This window comes from Ornithorhynchus anatinus, chromosome 10 (genome assembly GCF_004115215.2).
Source record: "Ornithorhynchus anatinus isolate Pmale09 chromosome 10, mOrnAna1.pri.v4, whole genome shotgun sequence".
NCBI lineage: Eukaryota > Metazoa > Chordata > Mammalia > Monotremata > Ornithorhynchidae > Ornithorhynchus > Ornithorhynchus anatinus.
Window position 1 is genome coordinate 12,281,081 of NC_041737.1, and position 15,863 is coordinate 12,296,943.

General features: G+C 47.0%; 2 protein-coding genes across 16 annotated transcripts in view; one reads left to right on the top strand and one right to left on the bottom strand.

Moving 5' to 3' along the window:
• Window positions 1-382: 382 nt before the first annotated feature.
• On the bottom strand, window positions 383-15,779 carry GIN1 (gypsy retrotransposon integrase 1). 2 transcript variants are annotated; one of them, XM_007671793.3, is made up of 8 exons: window positions 15,676-15,779; window positions 13,036-13,181; window positions 12,029-12,222; window positions 10,556-10,843; window positions 7,526-7,717; window positions 6,858-7,031; window positions 6,144-6,432; window positions 383-882 (listed from the first exon to the last, which is right to left on the bottom strand). In XM_007671793.3, the coding sequence occupies exons 2-8, from the start codon at window positions 13,172-13,174 to the stop codon at window positions 596-598; spliced, it is 1,563 nt and encodes a 520-aa protein (XP_007669983.1). In that variant the 5' UTR covers window positions 13,175-13,181; window positions 15,676-15,779; the 3' UTR covers window positions 383-595. The 2 variants fall into 2 exon arrangements, with proteins under 2 accessions (XP_007669983.1, XP_028929755.1); XM_029073922.2 differs by lacking the exon at window positions 7,526-7,717.
• Window positions 15,494-15,863, top strand: part of PPIP5K2 (diphosphoinositol pentakisphosphate kinase 2) — a 61,120-nt gene continuing 60,750 nt past the window's right edge. For 5 of the 14 annotated variants that reach the window (XR_005660469.1, XM_029073911.2, XM_039913264.1 and 2 more), the window contains exon 1: window positions 15,494-15,647. The gene's annotated coding sequence lies outside the window, so the exon portion shown is untranslated. The remainder of the gene's footprint in view (window positions 15,648-15,863) is intronic. The other 9 variants (XM_029073913.2, XM_039913267.1, XM_039913268.1 and 6 more) reach the window with 5 other exon arrangements.

The window sequence follows — 15,863 nt, forward strand, 5'->3', positions numbered from 1 at the left end:
GTTAAGTGCTGTCGAGTGATCCGCCCGCCCTTCTGGAACTGTCCTTCCCCTTTAAAGATGTCCACCAGTGAAGATGAGGCAGGAGAGGTGCAGTGTGACCTAGTGTGGAAAGAGCCCGGGCCTCGGAGTCAGAGGATCTAGGTTCTAATCCCGGCTCTGCCACTTGCCTACTGTGTGACCTTGGGTAAGTCGCTTAGCTGCTGTACCTAGTTTCCCCATCTGTAAAATGCGAATTCATTCCTGTCCTCCCTCTTACTTAGACTGCGAGCCCCATGCGGGACAGGGACTGTGAATCCGACCCGATTATCTTCTGCCTACCCCAGCAGTTAGAACAGTGCTTGGCGCACAGTAAGTATTTGACACCTATCACAACGATTACTACTTACGATCGCATAACTGGACGTTTACAGCACATTTTGCCATCCTAGTCAAGACGGTGAAACGTATACGAATGACACACGTGTAAATAAAGCCATCGGATGTGTTTCCACAAGTTAAGGCTTGAGAAGCTGAAAAGGGACTTACTTTCCTTGGCCCCTTAGACGCACAGCTAGCGAGCTATAAGGGGGCCAGATGTGCCAGGTTACACCTTTAACTACTCAGTGACTTGACTAGAAGCGTCCAAAAGACGATAGAAGGTTGACTTTCCTGGAGTTCGGTTAGCTGGCCGCATTCTGTGATCTTCCGGGAGTGGAGAACCGTCGGGATTTTTGCTCTCTGATAGTTCGTGATCCTCGCCTGACGTTGGGGATTCGTCGTCGGACGCCCGTGGGGATGTATCTTTCGGCGGGACGCCAGGGTGGCGGGATCCAACTGTAATTTCAGACGTTCCGATGTAGTCGTGATCGACCGCTGCGGGGCCTTGGAGGAGATGATGGCTACCTGAAACACCAAGAAATCATGTGTTTGGTGAGTTGGCTCTTTTGAAGGCGAATCGTCTTCTCTAAACAGAATGAACTGGCGTAATAGTGGACGATTGCAAAGGTAAATGAACTAATAATAATGATGATGGCATTTGTTAAGTGCTTACTATGTGCAAAGCACTGCTCTAAGCGCTGGATACGATTAGGTCTTCATCTCTGGGACAAAAGGTCAAATTTTCCTTGGGTCCCACAGGTCCCTACGAATTAAGTACTCAGAAGATGAAAAACTCGTAATACTAATATCAGCAGAAGTATCTGAGCAACTAACTGGGTGCAGAGCCCTGTACTATTTTTGGGGGAAAAAATAAAAGCACTTTAATCCCCTTCTCTAAACGGGGAGGCAATAAAAATATAAATTGATTGATATATAACGGTTTACCATTAATTGAGGGCTTACTCTGAGCAGAGCACTGTACTAAGCTGTACTTGGGGGAATACAGTTTAACCGTTGGTTAGGTACCATCTCTGCCTTACAGTCAAGAAGACTGTTGAAGTGAGCAAATATAGTTAAACACTCAACAGATATGTAAGAACACTTTCTGTAAACCCAAACAAATTGGTGTGAGGGGAAACTTAATTTTCTTGGCTTATTTATGTGAGGCAGCAATTTAGGATCATGTTACAGAGTTCTACCATTTGCAATCAGTCAAAGGTATTTATTGAGCACTTGCTTTGCGCTTGGGAAAGCTCAGTGCAACAAAGTTGGCAGATGTTGATCCCTGCCAAGGAGCTTAGGGTCTGCAGATATTAGCCTTGTTACCTGTTGAACATTTCAACAGGATACAACCATAAATGAAATCTGGCAGCAGAACATGGGACAATTAACCGGAAAATCTTTTCAAAATTTTCTTTTTTAATGCAGCTGCCAGCAGTACGATTTAAGCGGCCTCTATGTACACAGCCCTGCGCTAGATGGTGCTTGGGAAATAAACAGGAGTAGAAGACATGACTCCTGAACTCAAGAAGCTTACAATCCAATGTGAAGAGCACGTAAGAGAGAGACATACAGTAGTTAAAAGAGCAGATGAGCACAGAGAAAAACAACAAGTGCAAGTGGATAAACAAAAAATAAATCTCAGGTGATAAAGGAGAGCAGACTACGTCTACGAAGGGCATCGCCAAGAGAATGGGGAATTCATCAGGGAATGCCTGGGAGGTTTGAGTTGTCATCTCCAAAATAATCTTGTAGACTTACAGGGCGAGACCCTGCCTCAATCACCTGATGTACACTCGTAAGCTAGTTCGGTGCTCGATAAATGATGTCGATGAAAAATGGTCTCTGGAGTTGCAGCAAGACAAAGAAAACTGTTCCCAAGTCACAACCAAGGCTGTGGCAGGGAAAAAACGAACAACCGACCAACCTTGGACTCGTACCAGTATGGTAAATTTCTAAACCAAATGCCGTTCCTTAAAACGATTGAGACACAGCGACAGAGCTGCTAAAAGCACCAGGCCTATCAAGGGCAGAGTTACCCAAGATGGAGGTCCTGGGCAGATCACTTCCACAGGGTCTCGCTCCTGATTGCCGACACGGAGTGAAGGGAGCGCCAAGGAGTGGGAAAACTTACCTTCCCTGACAGGGACCCCCGGGGCCTCCTACTTCCAGGAATCCCACCCAGGATTTCTCGCTACCAGTGGTCCAAGCAGGTAGTCTGTGCCCTACAGGTTAACTAGCCAATCCTGAAGGATGGCACTGATGGAGTCGCAGCGGCTTCAGTGGCCTGACCCCAGGCTCCTCCCAGTGGGTTCGAATGGTTCTCCCAATCAACTCGATGGTATTTATTGAGCGCTTACTGTATGCAGAGCGCTGTTCTAAGTGCTTGCGATAGTAAGACTGTGAGCCCCACGTGGGACACCCTGATTAACCTGTATCTACCCCAGCGCTTGGAACAGGGCTCGGCACATAGTAAGCGCTTAACAAATACCAACATCATTATTATTATTACACTAGAGTGGTCAGATATGATCCCTGCTCTCCAAAAGCTTAGAATCTATCAGGAGAGATGGAAAGGAACAGAGACGAAGGATGATGTTTGTTAAGCCCTTAACTACATGCCAAGCGCTGTACTAAGCCCTGTGGTGGATACAAGCAAATCGGGTTAGAAACAGTCCCTCTCCAATGTGGTGCTCACAGTTTTGATCCCCATTTTACAGATGAGGGAACTGAGACAAAGTGAAGTGACTTGCCCAAGATCACAGAGCAGACGAGTGGGGGACCCGCGATTAGAGCCCGTGACCTTGCGACTCTTAGGCCGGACTGTCCTCCTAGGGAAGCAGCATGGTGTAGTGGATAGAGCACGGGCCTGGGAGTCAGTAAGTAGTATATCCTTCCTGAATATAATTTTTTAAAGTCGTACCCTTCTGAAATATGGAACTTTCATACCTCCAGGGGGCCTGATTTAATCGATAACCCTAAGGCAAGTACAGTGAAACCTCTGTATATTAAGACAAGGATGTGTACAGGGCGCTTTAGCTAATCATAAGAGGACTCTGGGTGCATCGAGCAGAAAAGGTGAAAAACGTGGGAGGAAAAAAAAGGAAGTCCCTCCTAAGCAGAATAAATGCAAAGATTTGGAAAGCGTGCCTTCAAAACTAATATGGATGACCGATGAGAAGATAAAAAGAACCTCTAACAAGAACTCTCCCCTCCCTCTCTCTTCTGTGTTGTCATCTATGCGCTTTGATCTGTATCCCTTAAGCACCTGATAGTCACCTCACTCTTAACCCCAGAGCACTTATGTACATATCCGGAAGAGAGGAGCACGGTGTGGTAGGTAGATCACGGGCCTAGGAGTCAGAAGGTCACGAGTTCTAATCCCTGGTCTGCCACTTGTCTACTGGGTGACCTTGGGCAAATCACTTCACTTTTCTAGGCCTCAGTTATCTCATCCGCAAAATGGAGGTTGAAACTGAGCTCCACATCGGACGGGGATTGTGTCCAACCTGATTTGCTTGTATTCCACCCCAGCGCTTAGTACAGTGCTTGGCACAAGATTAAGTGTTTAACAAATATCACAATTAATCATTCACTCAATTGTATTTATTGAGCACTTACTGTGTGCAGAGCACTGTACTAAGCGCTTGGAAAGTACAATTTGGCAACAGATAGAGACAATCCCTACCCAGCAACAGTTACGTCTATCTCCCCCTCTAGACTGTAAACTCCTCTTGGGCAGGGAACGTGTCTACCGCCTCTCTTTTACTGTACTCTCCCAAGTGCTTAGTACAGTGCTCTGCACACTGAGCGCTCAATAAATTCCACTGATTGATTGACTGGGAGTTCAACTCCCTCCTCCTAGGATATTTATATAACAAAGAAGATGAAGGCAGAATCATTTGAGAGCAAAATTGACCAAATAAATCCATTTCCTTGGACTTTTTTTCTCACTGCAAACACCGCTCAACAGAACTATTCAACTGGATAGGGCACTTAGCACGGAACAGGTCCAGCTAAACTAAAATAACAACCTGCAGGCGAAGAACAGAATGTGCTCCCTTCCCAGTGGGCCTGAGATAAGGCAGGGCTAGAACCTGGCAACAAAAGCAGATGTTCTTTGAACAATGAACTTTCGATGTGGCGCTGAAAGCTGGAAAAGAAAAGCAATGACAGATTCGGCTCGACACCTCAAACACACGGCCGCTCTTTCGAAAACAACTTGCCCAACTGAATCAATGTCCAATCAAGTAAGACTCTAGACAGATATTCACCAGGATATCTTCCAGTATGGAATGGGAAAATTTGGAGGAAAGTGAAAGTATCAGAAGTAATATTTATCAAACGACCAATCAGTGGTATTTTTTTGGTGGCCAACTGTGGGGAGAGCACTGAATTAAGGGAGAAATTTGCGAAGGGGGGAAACAAATGCAGTTCTCCTAAATCTATCAAGAGAGAAGGCATCATCTTATTTAGGCCTCTGGTTTCATGGGCTCTTCGTCAAATCCCACGGCCATCTTTTGCCACGACCACCGTGCTGCATCATAAATTGACCAGATCCCTTCATAACTAGCCTTTGGCTGATGGTTTTCCCAAAAGTTACTAATTTTTTATCTGACTCCACCTGCTAAATTGAAGTTCTAAGAAATACAATTAGAAACATTCCTCTTGTCATCCTGCCTTTTATGTTCTTGGATATAAACCCTTTTGGGAAGGACAATCCAGATGAATTTCCTCATGCGACTAACCTTATCCCTGAAGCAGTGAGAAATATTTAATAACACCAGTCCTCCTAAAACGCATGCCTCCACTACACGTTTTGGAGAGCTGAATTAAGGGAGACGGCAGAATTGGAGGATATTTTTCCAACAAAGCATGTCTGTCTGAATAAAGCTCCAGGTGGCTTCAGGAAAAACAGCTGTGCACATGTGCACAGCAATCAAGAAGCAGCGTGGCCTAGTGGAAAGAGCACAGGTTTGGGAGTCAGAGGACCTGGATTCTAATCCCAGCTCTGCCACGTCTCTGCTGTGTGAGGTTGGGTAAGTCACTTCACTTCTCTGTGCCTCAGGTACCCCATCTCTAAAATGAGGATGTGAGCCCTGTGTGGGACAGGGTCTGTGTCCTACTTGATTATCTTGTATCTACCTCAGCGCTTAGAACTGTGGAATGTTTAGGAATCTATTAGGTGCTTACTTTGTGCCAAGCATTGTACTGAGTGATACAAGATAATCAGGTCCCACATGGTGCTCATACCCTAAGTAGGAAGAACAACAAGTACCGAATCCCCATTCTGCAGATGAGTGAACTGAGGCACAGAGAAGTTAATTGATTTGCCCGAGGTAACGCTATGCTTGGCAGAATAAATGCTTAAAAAAGACCATTAAAAAAAAAGAAGAGACTACGATAACTTAAATTTCCTTAAGATGGGTTTTTTTAAAAACACAACAGCACTGTCGCGACAGTTTCCTACGACAATGTCCATAGGAACTGTGAGCAACTCACTAATGAAAGTCTGAAGTCAACTGCCTGACAAAACGATAAAAAGTAAAAAGAAAAAAAAAAACACTAAACCACCTAAAGTCCCGTCAGAGGGCCCCTTGATTTACGTAGAATTATAAAGGGTCCAAGAAATGTACAACAATGTTAAAGAGCAAACAAATAATCAAGGCATTATTTTAAGTCATTTAAGTCATTTTCTACCTGTAACCTGGGCCTAGCTGTCAAAATCCTGCCTTTGTTCCATTCAACACACGGGAGGTGAATTCAAAGCCCAGATGGAAATTTACCTTGGTCTCCGGAGGTTCTTATATAAGGCTTCAGGTGAGACATTTTGATGGGCCTTTTAAGCCTGGAGCCAGTGGCGTCCCGTAGAACGGCACATCCACCGTCAGTAACGTAGTCTATGACGCAAGGCCCCACCCACTCCGAATGGAATCGGCCGTCCTTCCACCGGTTTTTCCTTTGCCGGACAACTTCGTGGCCGACTTTCAGATGGAAGGGATTTAACTGCTTCGCTTTCCTTTTAGGGGCGATCTTGCTTCTGCTTGGCTCTTCATCGGGAATTCCGCTCTCCATCTGCGCGAAGGAATGGAAAGCAAGGTAGACGCCCTTCTTTTTTCTCCGGCGGGCAAACGCGTGGAGTTCCCCAATCCCTCACGAGTCCATTGTGCAAAATGAAATGGGCCCAACTTGACGTAAAGAAGCTTGGACGCTCTTTGGACGCTATTGCGTTCTACTCTCCCAAGCGCTTAGTACAGTGCTCTGCACGTAGCAAGCGCTCAGTAAATACCTTTGATTGAGCTAAATGACCGCCAGGGACGATTCTCATTTTAACAAACTCGACCACCCGCTTTTGAGAGTGGGGCTTTTTAATCAATCAACCAATCAAATGGCGGTATTTACTGAGCGCTTACTGTGTGCAGAGCACTGAACTAAGTGCTTGGGAGAGTACGACGCAATAGAGTTGTGAGCATGATCCCGCGAGGAGGTTACTGAATTACCTGGCGACTAGGAATCTTGGTCTCTGCTGCTCTATCCGCTTCTTTAATGGCGTCCAGGATTTTGGCAAACACACACACGTGAACACCTTCTACTTCACGCAGTACCTCTGGAGTCTCGGGGACGTGAGGATTTCGATTGAACATCTGGAAATACGGTGTGTTTTTGGTAGATCCCTGTTGGAGAAAAGCAAAGGGGGCGAATGGGTTCAGCTGGCGTAGGCCTCTCCGGAAGAACCCTCATTCCCTACTAGTGGGAGTCGGGAGGATCCGGCTTCTAATCCCGGCTCCGCTCCTCGTCTGCTGTGTGACCTTGGGCAAGTCACTTCACTTCTCCGGGCTTTGGTTTCCTCGCCCGTAAAATGGGGATAAAAGCTTCTGACTTGGAGCGGAGGCCCCATGTGGTACAGGGGCTGGGTCCAACTGGCTTTTCATTCATTCACTCGACCGTATTCATTGTGTGCTTCACGTACGCGGAGCGCTCTACTAAGCGCTTGGGAGAGAACACTAAAACAGACACATTCCCTGCCCGCCGTGAGCTTACAGTCTAGAAGGGGAGACGGTCATTAATATAAATACATACAGAGTATCTTACGTTGCATCTACTCCAGTGCCTAATATGTGCTTGGCCCCACAGTACCGTCGAAAAAAGTGCTTGAGAAAGCACATACCAGAGGAGTCGAGTTGAAGGCAAATGCCACGGCCGACAAATGGGCGTCCCAGTCGCTGGAGTGTTCAGTGCAGTACTGGGGAAGGAAGGTTTTCATTACCCCAAGCATCCTTTCATTCCCATCGTCTGAGGGAGAGGGGTGGGCGGTCACTATCAGCTTTGTCCCAAAGAGCCCACACAGCTCGGTGTTGATCTTAAAAACAAAAGCAGGCATTATATTTCTTTTTTTCCTCTGCGGCGCATATTTTTGTCATTAGCTTAGAATATGATTTTAACTCATGCCTTCTCGTTCCACTTGGATTTCATTCTTTATGCTCCAAAATAATTATGGTACTTGATAATAATAACAATAATTGTAATATTTGTTAAGCCCTTACTGTGTGCCAGGCACTGTACTAAGCGCTGGGTGGATACAAGCCAATCGGGTTGGACACAGTCCCTGTCCCTCATGGGGCTCACAGTCTCAATCCCCATTTTACAGTTGAGGTAACAGACCCAGAGAAGTGAAGTGACTTGCATGGGCCTGGAAATCAGAAGTTCACGGGTTCTAATCCCGGCTCTAACACTTGTCTGCTGTGTCACCTTGGGCATATCCCTTAACTTCTCTGTGCCTCAGTTATAATAATAATAATAATGGCATTTAAGCACTTACTATGTGCCGAGCACTGTTTTAAGCCCTGGGGTAGATACAAGGTCATCAGGTTGTCCCACGCAGGGCTCACAGTCTTAATCCCTATTTTACAGATGATTGAACTGAGGCACAGAGAAGGCAAGTGACTTATCCGAAGTCACACAGCTGATCAGTGGCAGAGCCGGGATTAGAATCCATGACCTCTGACTCCCAGGTTCTGGGATCTTTCCACTATGCCACGCTGCTTCTCAGTATCTCATCTGTAAAATGGGAATTGAGACGGTGAACCCCACATGGGTCAGGGAGTGTGTCCGATCCAATTCGCTTGTATCCACCCCAGTGGATACAGTGCCTGGCACATAGTAAGCGCTTGCCAAGTACCATAACTATTATTATTATCGTTATTATTTTCCAAGGTCTCACAGACCAGTGGTGGAGCCAGAATTAGAACCCGCCACCTTCTGACTTCTAGGTCCGTGTTCTATTGTTAAGGGCTGACTATATTCCAAGTGCTGGTCTAAGCACTAAGGGAGGATTCAAGATCACCAGACTGAATACGGTCCCTGTCCCAGCTGGCGCTCACAGTCTCAGGGGGAGGGAGAACACGTATTTCCTCCTCATTTTACTGATGAGGAAACTAAGGCCCAGAGAAGTGAAGTGACTTGCATAAAATGGGGATTAAAACTGTAAGTGCTTAAATGCCCTTATTATTATTATTATAATTGAGGCACAGAGAAGTTAAAGGACTTGCCCAAGGTGACACAGCAGACAAGTGTTAGAGCCGGGATTAGAACCCATGAATTTTTGATTTCCAAGCCCATGCAAGTCACTTCACTTCTCTGTGTCTGTTACCTCATCTCTAAAATGGGGATTGAGACTGTGAGCCCGGGCTTGGGAGTCAGAGGACATGGGTTCGAATCCCGACTCTGCCCCTTGTCAGCTGGGTGACTGTGGGCAAGTCACTTCACTTCTCTGTGCCTCAGTTCCCTCATCTGTAAAATGGGGATTAAGACTGTGAGCCCCACGTGGAACAACCTGATTCCCCTATGTCTACCCCAGCGCTTAGAACAGTGCTCTGCACGTAGTAAGCGCTTAACAAATACAACATTATTATATTATTATTGTGTGGGACAGGGACTGTGTCCAACCCGATTTGCTTGAATCCACTCCAGTGCTTAGAACAGAGCCTGGCACATAGTAGACATTTAACAAATACCGTACGTTCACCACCATAGCGTGTAACAAAACTAAGCCAACCTTGTACCTAGGATCGAAAGAAAATCCAGGTCAAAGGAAGGAGGGCAGGAGGCCTTCCGTTGGGTTCGGGTGGGAAATCAGATTTACAGCAAGCAGGTAGCAGTTTTCTCCACAGCCGATGATAAGTGCTTAGTCCAGTGCTCTGCACACAGTAAGCGCTCAATAAATACGACTGGATGAATGGGGACCAATCGAATTGGGTAGAGTCATCAGCGAGGAAGAGTGGGCTCCTAAGAACAGAACCAGTGAGAAAAATGGTCATGGGGTGAGCGGAAACTGTGTAGGCCCAGGGATTCTCAAAGCTATTTCTTGAGCTGAGATCATAGGAAGTGACAGGTGAAAAAAGGGGAAAAAAACCCAAAAAGCAAGATACTGTTGATTCAAGGTGCGACACTGCTAACTTCTCGTTTGGCAACATTAAATAACTCCAGATAATAAGTATATTGTTTGGTTCGGTCTCCACACGGGTCTGACGGTTGAATTTCCCATTAGCTGGCTTAAGCATACCCGACGCAATCAAATCATTCTAAAAGAGGACGCCCTGCCTCCCTCTCCAAAACATCGCTAGCTGAAACTCTTACTCACCAAACAGAGGAATGTAAATTTAGAATCGAAAACTCGTATCCTCGTCCAAGGGAATTACTTTCAGTCAGCCTGATGTCTGAATCACTTTCAGAGACGATCTCAATTAAAGGGATATCTTCTCAGACTTTCAGAAGATAGAATCTACTTAGCTGTGTTAGGCTGACGCCTGCTCTTTTCTCATAATCTGAGAAACCAACATCGCCTCGTGTTTTAGAACGTCCTGTATTTTATTTATTCTATTTTTTAAAAATTTCCATGATATTTCTTCATATTTCTGTGCGTCGAACACTGTTCTAAGCGCCGGGGTAGGTTCAAGTTAATTAGGTCTGACGCAGTCCCTGTTCTGCATGGGGCTCACAGTCCAAGTAGGAGGGAGAACAGGTTTCAAATCCCCATTTTACAGTTAGGAAACCGAGGCCCAGTGAAGTGATTTGCCCAAGGTCAAGCGCCAAACTGGCAGATCTGGAATTAGAACCCAGATCCTTCTGACGCCCAGGCCTCACCGCTTCTCGTGGCCTTCTTTAAATTAAAGATTTGGGGCGGGGGAGCTCTTTTTACCTGATAAATAAATTCTTCTCCTTGATCCATCACTATTTTCTGAGGGGGTCCATAGGAGAAGAACGCATTGGCGATTGCTTTAGAAATCTCCGGCGCCGAAATGTCCCGGAGAGGCGAAATCACCACCCATTTTGTGAATAAGTCCGTCATCATCATGATGTACTGATTCTGGCTCCTGCTGCTGCTGAGAAACGGTCCCATCAGATCGACGGCGACGATCGCCCAAGGATCTTCCACCTTGAGGAGGGGCGGCTGCTTCGACACCTGGCAGTGCTGGCAGGCGGAAACCTAGAAAGGAGGTCGACGACAAGGATGAGTCTTGGCCTCCGCCCCTCTAGACCGTAAACTCGTCAAGGGGCGGGGACCCTGTCTGCTAATCCGGTTGTACTCTACTCTCCCCCGTGCTCGCTTCGGGGCTCTGCACACGGTAGACAGACAAAGAAGGTCATGAGTTCTAATCCCAGCTCTGCCACTTGTCTGCTGGGGGACCCTGGGCAAGTCGCTTCACTTCCCTGGGCCTCGGTTACCTCACCTGGAAAATGGAGATTGAGACTGTTAGCGGGATCGAGCCCCACGGGGGACGGGGACTGTGTCCAACCCGATCTGCTTGTATCCACCCCAGCGCTTAGTACGGTGCCCGGCACATAGTGAGCGCTTAACAAACACCATAATTATTATAGTAAGCGCTCAATAAATATCACTTGATTGACGGCTTGGAAAACAAAAGCAGCAGGGATGATTTCCATTAGCCTGTAAACTCCTTATGGGCAGGGGACGTGTCCGTTAATTCTGTTCTATTATACCCTCCCAAGTGCTTAGAACAGTGCTCTGCGCATAAGAGATGCTCCATAAATACCACTGATGGACTGATTCACTCATTCATTCATTCTTATTGAACACTTACTGTGTGCAAAGCATTGTGCTTGGGAGAGTACAATATAACAGACCTATTCCTGCCCACAACGAGCTCACAGACTAAAGTGGGAGACGGACAGGGAATGTCTGATCTTTGCCTTTACGTTATCTTATTGCTTTATTTCATCTCACCTTATTGCCCTCCTTTTTAAAATTGTGAGTCCCACCCGAGAGAGAGGGAGGCCGTGTTATTTCTCATACTACTGAGAAGATTTACACTAGAGTAATGGGGTGAAAACCACGTTCCAGGAAGATTGATGGAATGTACTGAGGAAGAAAATACTTTGCAACGTGACTTTCTACTCACTTAAATTGTCTCGCCCGAAAGAAACCACGAACTACTGCTTTGGTCAAAATACCAGCCCGCTAGAAATAATCGACTGAGTCTGAAGGTGAAAAATCAGTCTCGGCTGTTCCATCAATCAACCAAAGGTATTCACTGAGCACTTACTGTTTGGGACAATACAATACAGTCACACATTCCCTGCCCGCAAGGATCTTACAGATTAGAGGGGAATGAGAGATTCAGTGAAATGCTTCTGCACCTATAAACCATACCCACTGTTTGACATCGTTGGTCACGGACGTCCAATAGTAACTGGATTCCACTAACGTGAGCGTTCTGGAGATACCATGATGGGCCCCGGTGTCATTTTCGTGGCACTCTCTTAGGACTTTCCTCTTTTCCTCCTCTGAGACAATTACCAGACGATTTTGCTTCCTGTCCTTTCCAATGTAAAACAGCCTCTTTTCTGGAACAAATGACAGCAAACAAGATACGTCACTTTCTGGTCAATCGATCAACCAGTGAGTGGCATTTACTGAGCACTCACTGGGTGCAGGACACTGTGCTAAGCGCTTCCCTATCTGACCGGCCTACGATCTTGGCGTTGTCCTCAACTCATCTGTCTCTTACAACTCACATACTCCACCAAATCCCATCAATTCTACCTTCACACCACAATCCACCCTGCTCCCTGTGCCCTGATCTCCTCGATGCCACCGACCCCTTCCCCGCCATCCTCTGCCCTGTAGAGGCACCGGGGTTCTAATCCCGGCTCTGCCACTTGTCTCCTGGGTCACTTTGGGCAAGTCGCTTCGTTCTCTGCGCCTCAGTTGTCTCATCTGTAAAATGGGGATTGAGACTGTGAGCCCCAGGTGGGACAGAGCGCTCAGTACAGTGATCTGGCACACAGTAAGCGCTTAATAAATACGAATGAATGAAAGGTTGACAGGGATTGAGTCCAAACCAAATTTCTTGTATCACCCCAGCACTTAGTACAGTGCCTGACAGAGAGTAAGCACTTAATACTATTTTTATTATTATCATTCTGCCTCCCGAGAGGGGCAGAAACTTTAGGTTGATTAGGCAGAAAGGACATCAGGGTGTTTGGGGAAAGCCTGAACAAAAAGCCTCTACCCGGGAAAAACTTGGGTCGACCTTCTTTGAGTTCAGTGGGCCGGCGGACTTTCTCAGTTTGGCCTGTGAATTCCTCCCTTTATTTGGAAGAATGGAAATTCCAACTGACCGATGTTTACCGAACCAAGGACCTCAGGCTTTTTACCTTTAAAATCAAATTTTTTGGCCGCTCGTCTAATTCCACTTCTTTCGCTGGGCAGGGTTGTTGGGTGATATTCCCCGGTGCGCTTGTAGTACGCGATCTGTTTCAGATGCAGGCTGCCGTTTTTCCCACTACGGACCATCCTGAACCTTGAGGAGATCGACGGAAATAATAATGTAATAATGTTGGTATTTGTTAAGCGCTTACTATGTGCCGAGCACTGTTCTAAGCGCTGGGGTAGACATAGGGGAATCAGGTTGTCCCACGTGGGGCTCACAGTCTTAATCCCCATTTTACAGATGAGGGAAGTGAGGCACAGAGAAGTTAAGTGACTTGCCCACAGTCACACAGCCGACAAGTGGCAGAGCTGGGATTTGAACTCATGAGCCCTGACTCCAAAGCCCATGCTCTTTCCACTGAGCCACGCTGCTTCTCCAACCCCCCTCAACTGAAAGCCATTTGGTGGCCTCTTCTTCGCTTTCCTAGAACCCGTCCGTGAGCAAGGGGAAAGCTTGCAACGCTAAATAAGAATATACGGCAATCGACGAACTCAACATCCCACGTATCGATCAATCAGTCGTATTTACTGAGCACTTATCGTGTGCGGGGCACTGTACTACACGCTTGGGAGAGTTCGCCATAACAGAGTTGGTAGACATGGTCCCTGACCCAAACGGAGCTGGTCTAGAGTTAGATCACCTCAGATCCGTTCCGTCCCACGCAAACGCAGCCAACCATGATTTTTAAAACGGAATAGATCAACGGGATTTACTGAGTCCTTACCGTGTGCTGTATTAAGCGCTTGGGAGAGTATAACCGAATTGACAGACCTGACCCTTGCCCTCAAGGAAATGATGATAATCATAAAAGCTACGATTAAAAAAAAAAAGACGGTAACCATGGATGCTACGATTAAAAACTGCCCTGAATTTTAAATCAAGACTATGAAATGAAAAATCACCCTCTACAGAAATAGATTCCCTTTTCATGGCAACCAATTGCAGCGATATTACCAGCCCGGTGCCCTCATTATTTATTTAGCTACCTCATCCTCCCCTATTTCTGCTACTACTTCTTATGGCCTTGTTCCTTCTCTTTGCTCTTTCTCGGGTAGTTATGTGACTTTGGGCAAGTCCCTTTACTTCTCCGGGCCTCAGTTACCTCATCTGCCCAAAAAAACGGATTAAGACTCAGCCCCGCGTGGGACACTGTCTGTGTCCAACCTCATCAGCTTGTACGGGAAGCAGGGTGGAAAGAACCCGGGCCTCGGGAGGCAGACGATACGGGTTCTAATCCCGGCTCCGCCACTTGTCTGCTGTGGGACCTTGGGCAAGCCGTTTAACTTCTCTGGGCCTCAGTGACCTCGTCTGTAAAATGGGGATGAAGACTGTGAGCCCCACGTGGGACAACCTCATTACCTTGCATCCACCCCAGTGCTTAGAACAGTGCTCGGCACGTAGTAAGCGCTTAACAAAAACCATTATGATTATTATTAATAAACACCATTTTTCAAAAATTCTCAGGACCCAGCGGGCATGTTCGGGAACAGTGCTTTGCATATAGAAAGCGCTTCACAAATACCATTATTATTATAATTATAATCATTATTAATCACATACACCATTTTTAAAAAATTCTCGCGACCTAGCGTGCATGCTTGGAACAGTGTTTTGCACATAGTAAGCTCTTAACAAATACCATTATTATTATAATTATTAACATAGACCATTTTAAAAAAATTCTTGGGATACAGCAGGCATGCTTAAAAGAGTGCTTCACACATAGTAAACGCTTCACAAATACCATTATTATCATTATAATTATTAACATGGACCATTTTTAAAAATTCCTGGGACGCAGGAGACATGCTTAGAAGAGTGCTTCGCACATAGTAAGCCCTTCACAAATACCATTATTATAATAATTATAATTATTATTAACATGGACCATTTAAAAAAAATTCTTGGGACACAGTGGGCATGCTTAGAAGAGTGCTTCGCACTTAGTAAGCGCTTCACAAATACCATTATTATAATAATTATAATAATTATTAACATGGACCATTTCTTAAAAATTCTTGGGACGCAGCGGGCATGCTTAGAAGAGTGCTTCGCACATAGTAAGCGCTTCATAAATACCATTATTATAATTACTATTAATAACAGAGACCGTTTTTTAAAAGAGTCTCGGGACCCAGGAGGGATGCTCAGACGAGCGCTTGGCACAGAGTGGGGGCGCTCCACAAATGGCAGGATTCCGATGTAGGACGGCGCTCCGCCCCTAGGGGGCGCTACACTCAGCCGCCCCGAAGGGGGGGGGCGGTGAAGTCCCCGGCGGACGCGTTAGAGACCAGGTCAGTCCGGGCGCATGCGCCGCCGCAGGCCGGGGGCGGGGCCGGCGGGACTCAAATACCCAGCAGGCAGCGCGGCCCGCTGCCATTGCCCGCCCCAGAGGGGCCCGCTTTAAACCTACCCGGGCCACCCTGGAGGCCGCTTCCCTCCCCACCCCCTTTTAGCTGGAGATCCCTCCTTTCCCACAAGGACGCCCTAATTAGCCACCGGCGGCTGTCACACATCCCTCCCGCCACCCCCCCTCTCCAAATCCCCGCGGCCCAAGTAAGTAACCCAAGTGCCGCCCGCCCACCTGGCGGAGGAGGAAGGGCCCAACGCTGGCCGGGGCCGTTCGCAAAGGAGGGACGGGCCCGATCACCCTCCCGCCCCGATCGGGACTTTTCTGGCGCTACCGGAAGTGGCCGGCGGGGACCGGAAGTGGCTCTGCCCGGCGGGCTTTAGCGGCGGGGAGGTGGCAGTGCGCAGGCGCGGGAGCGGCCG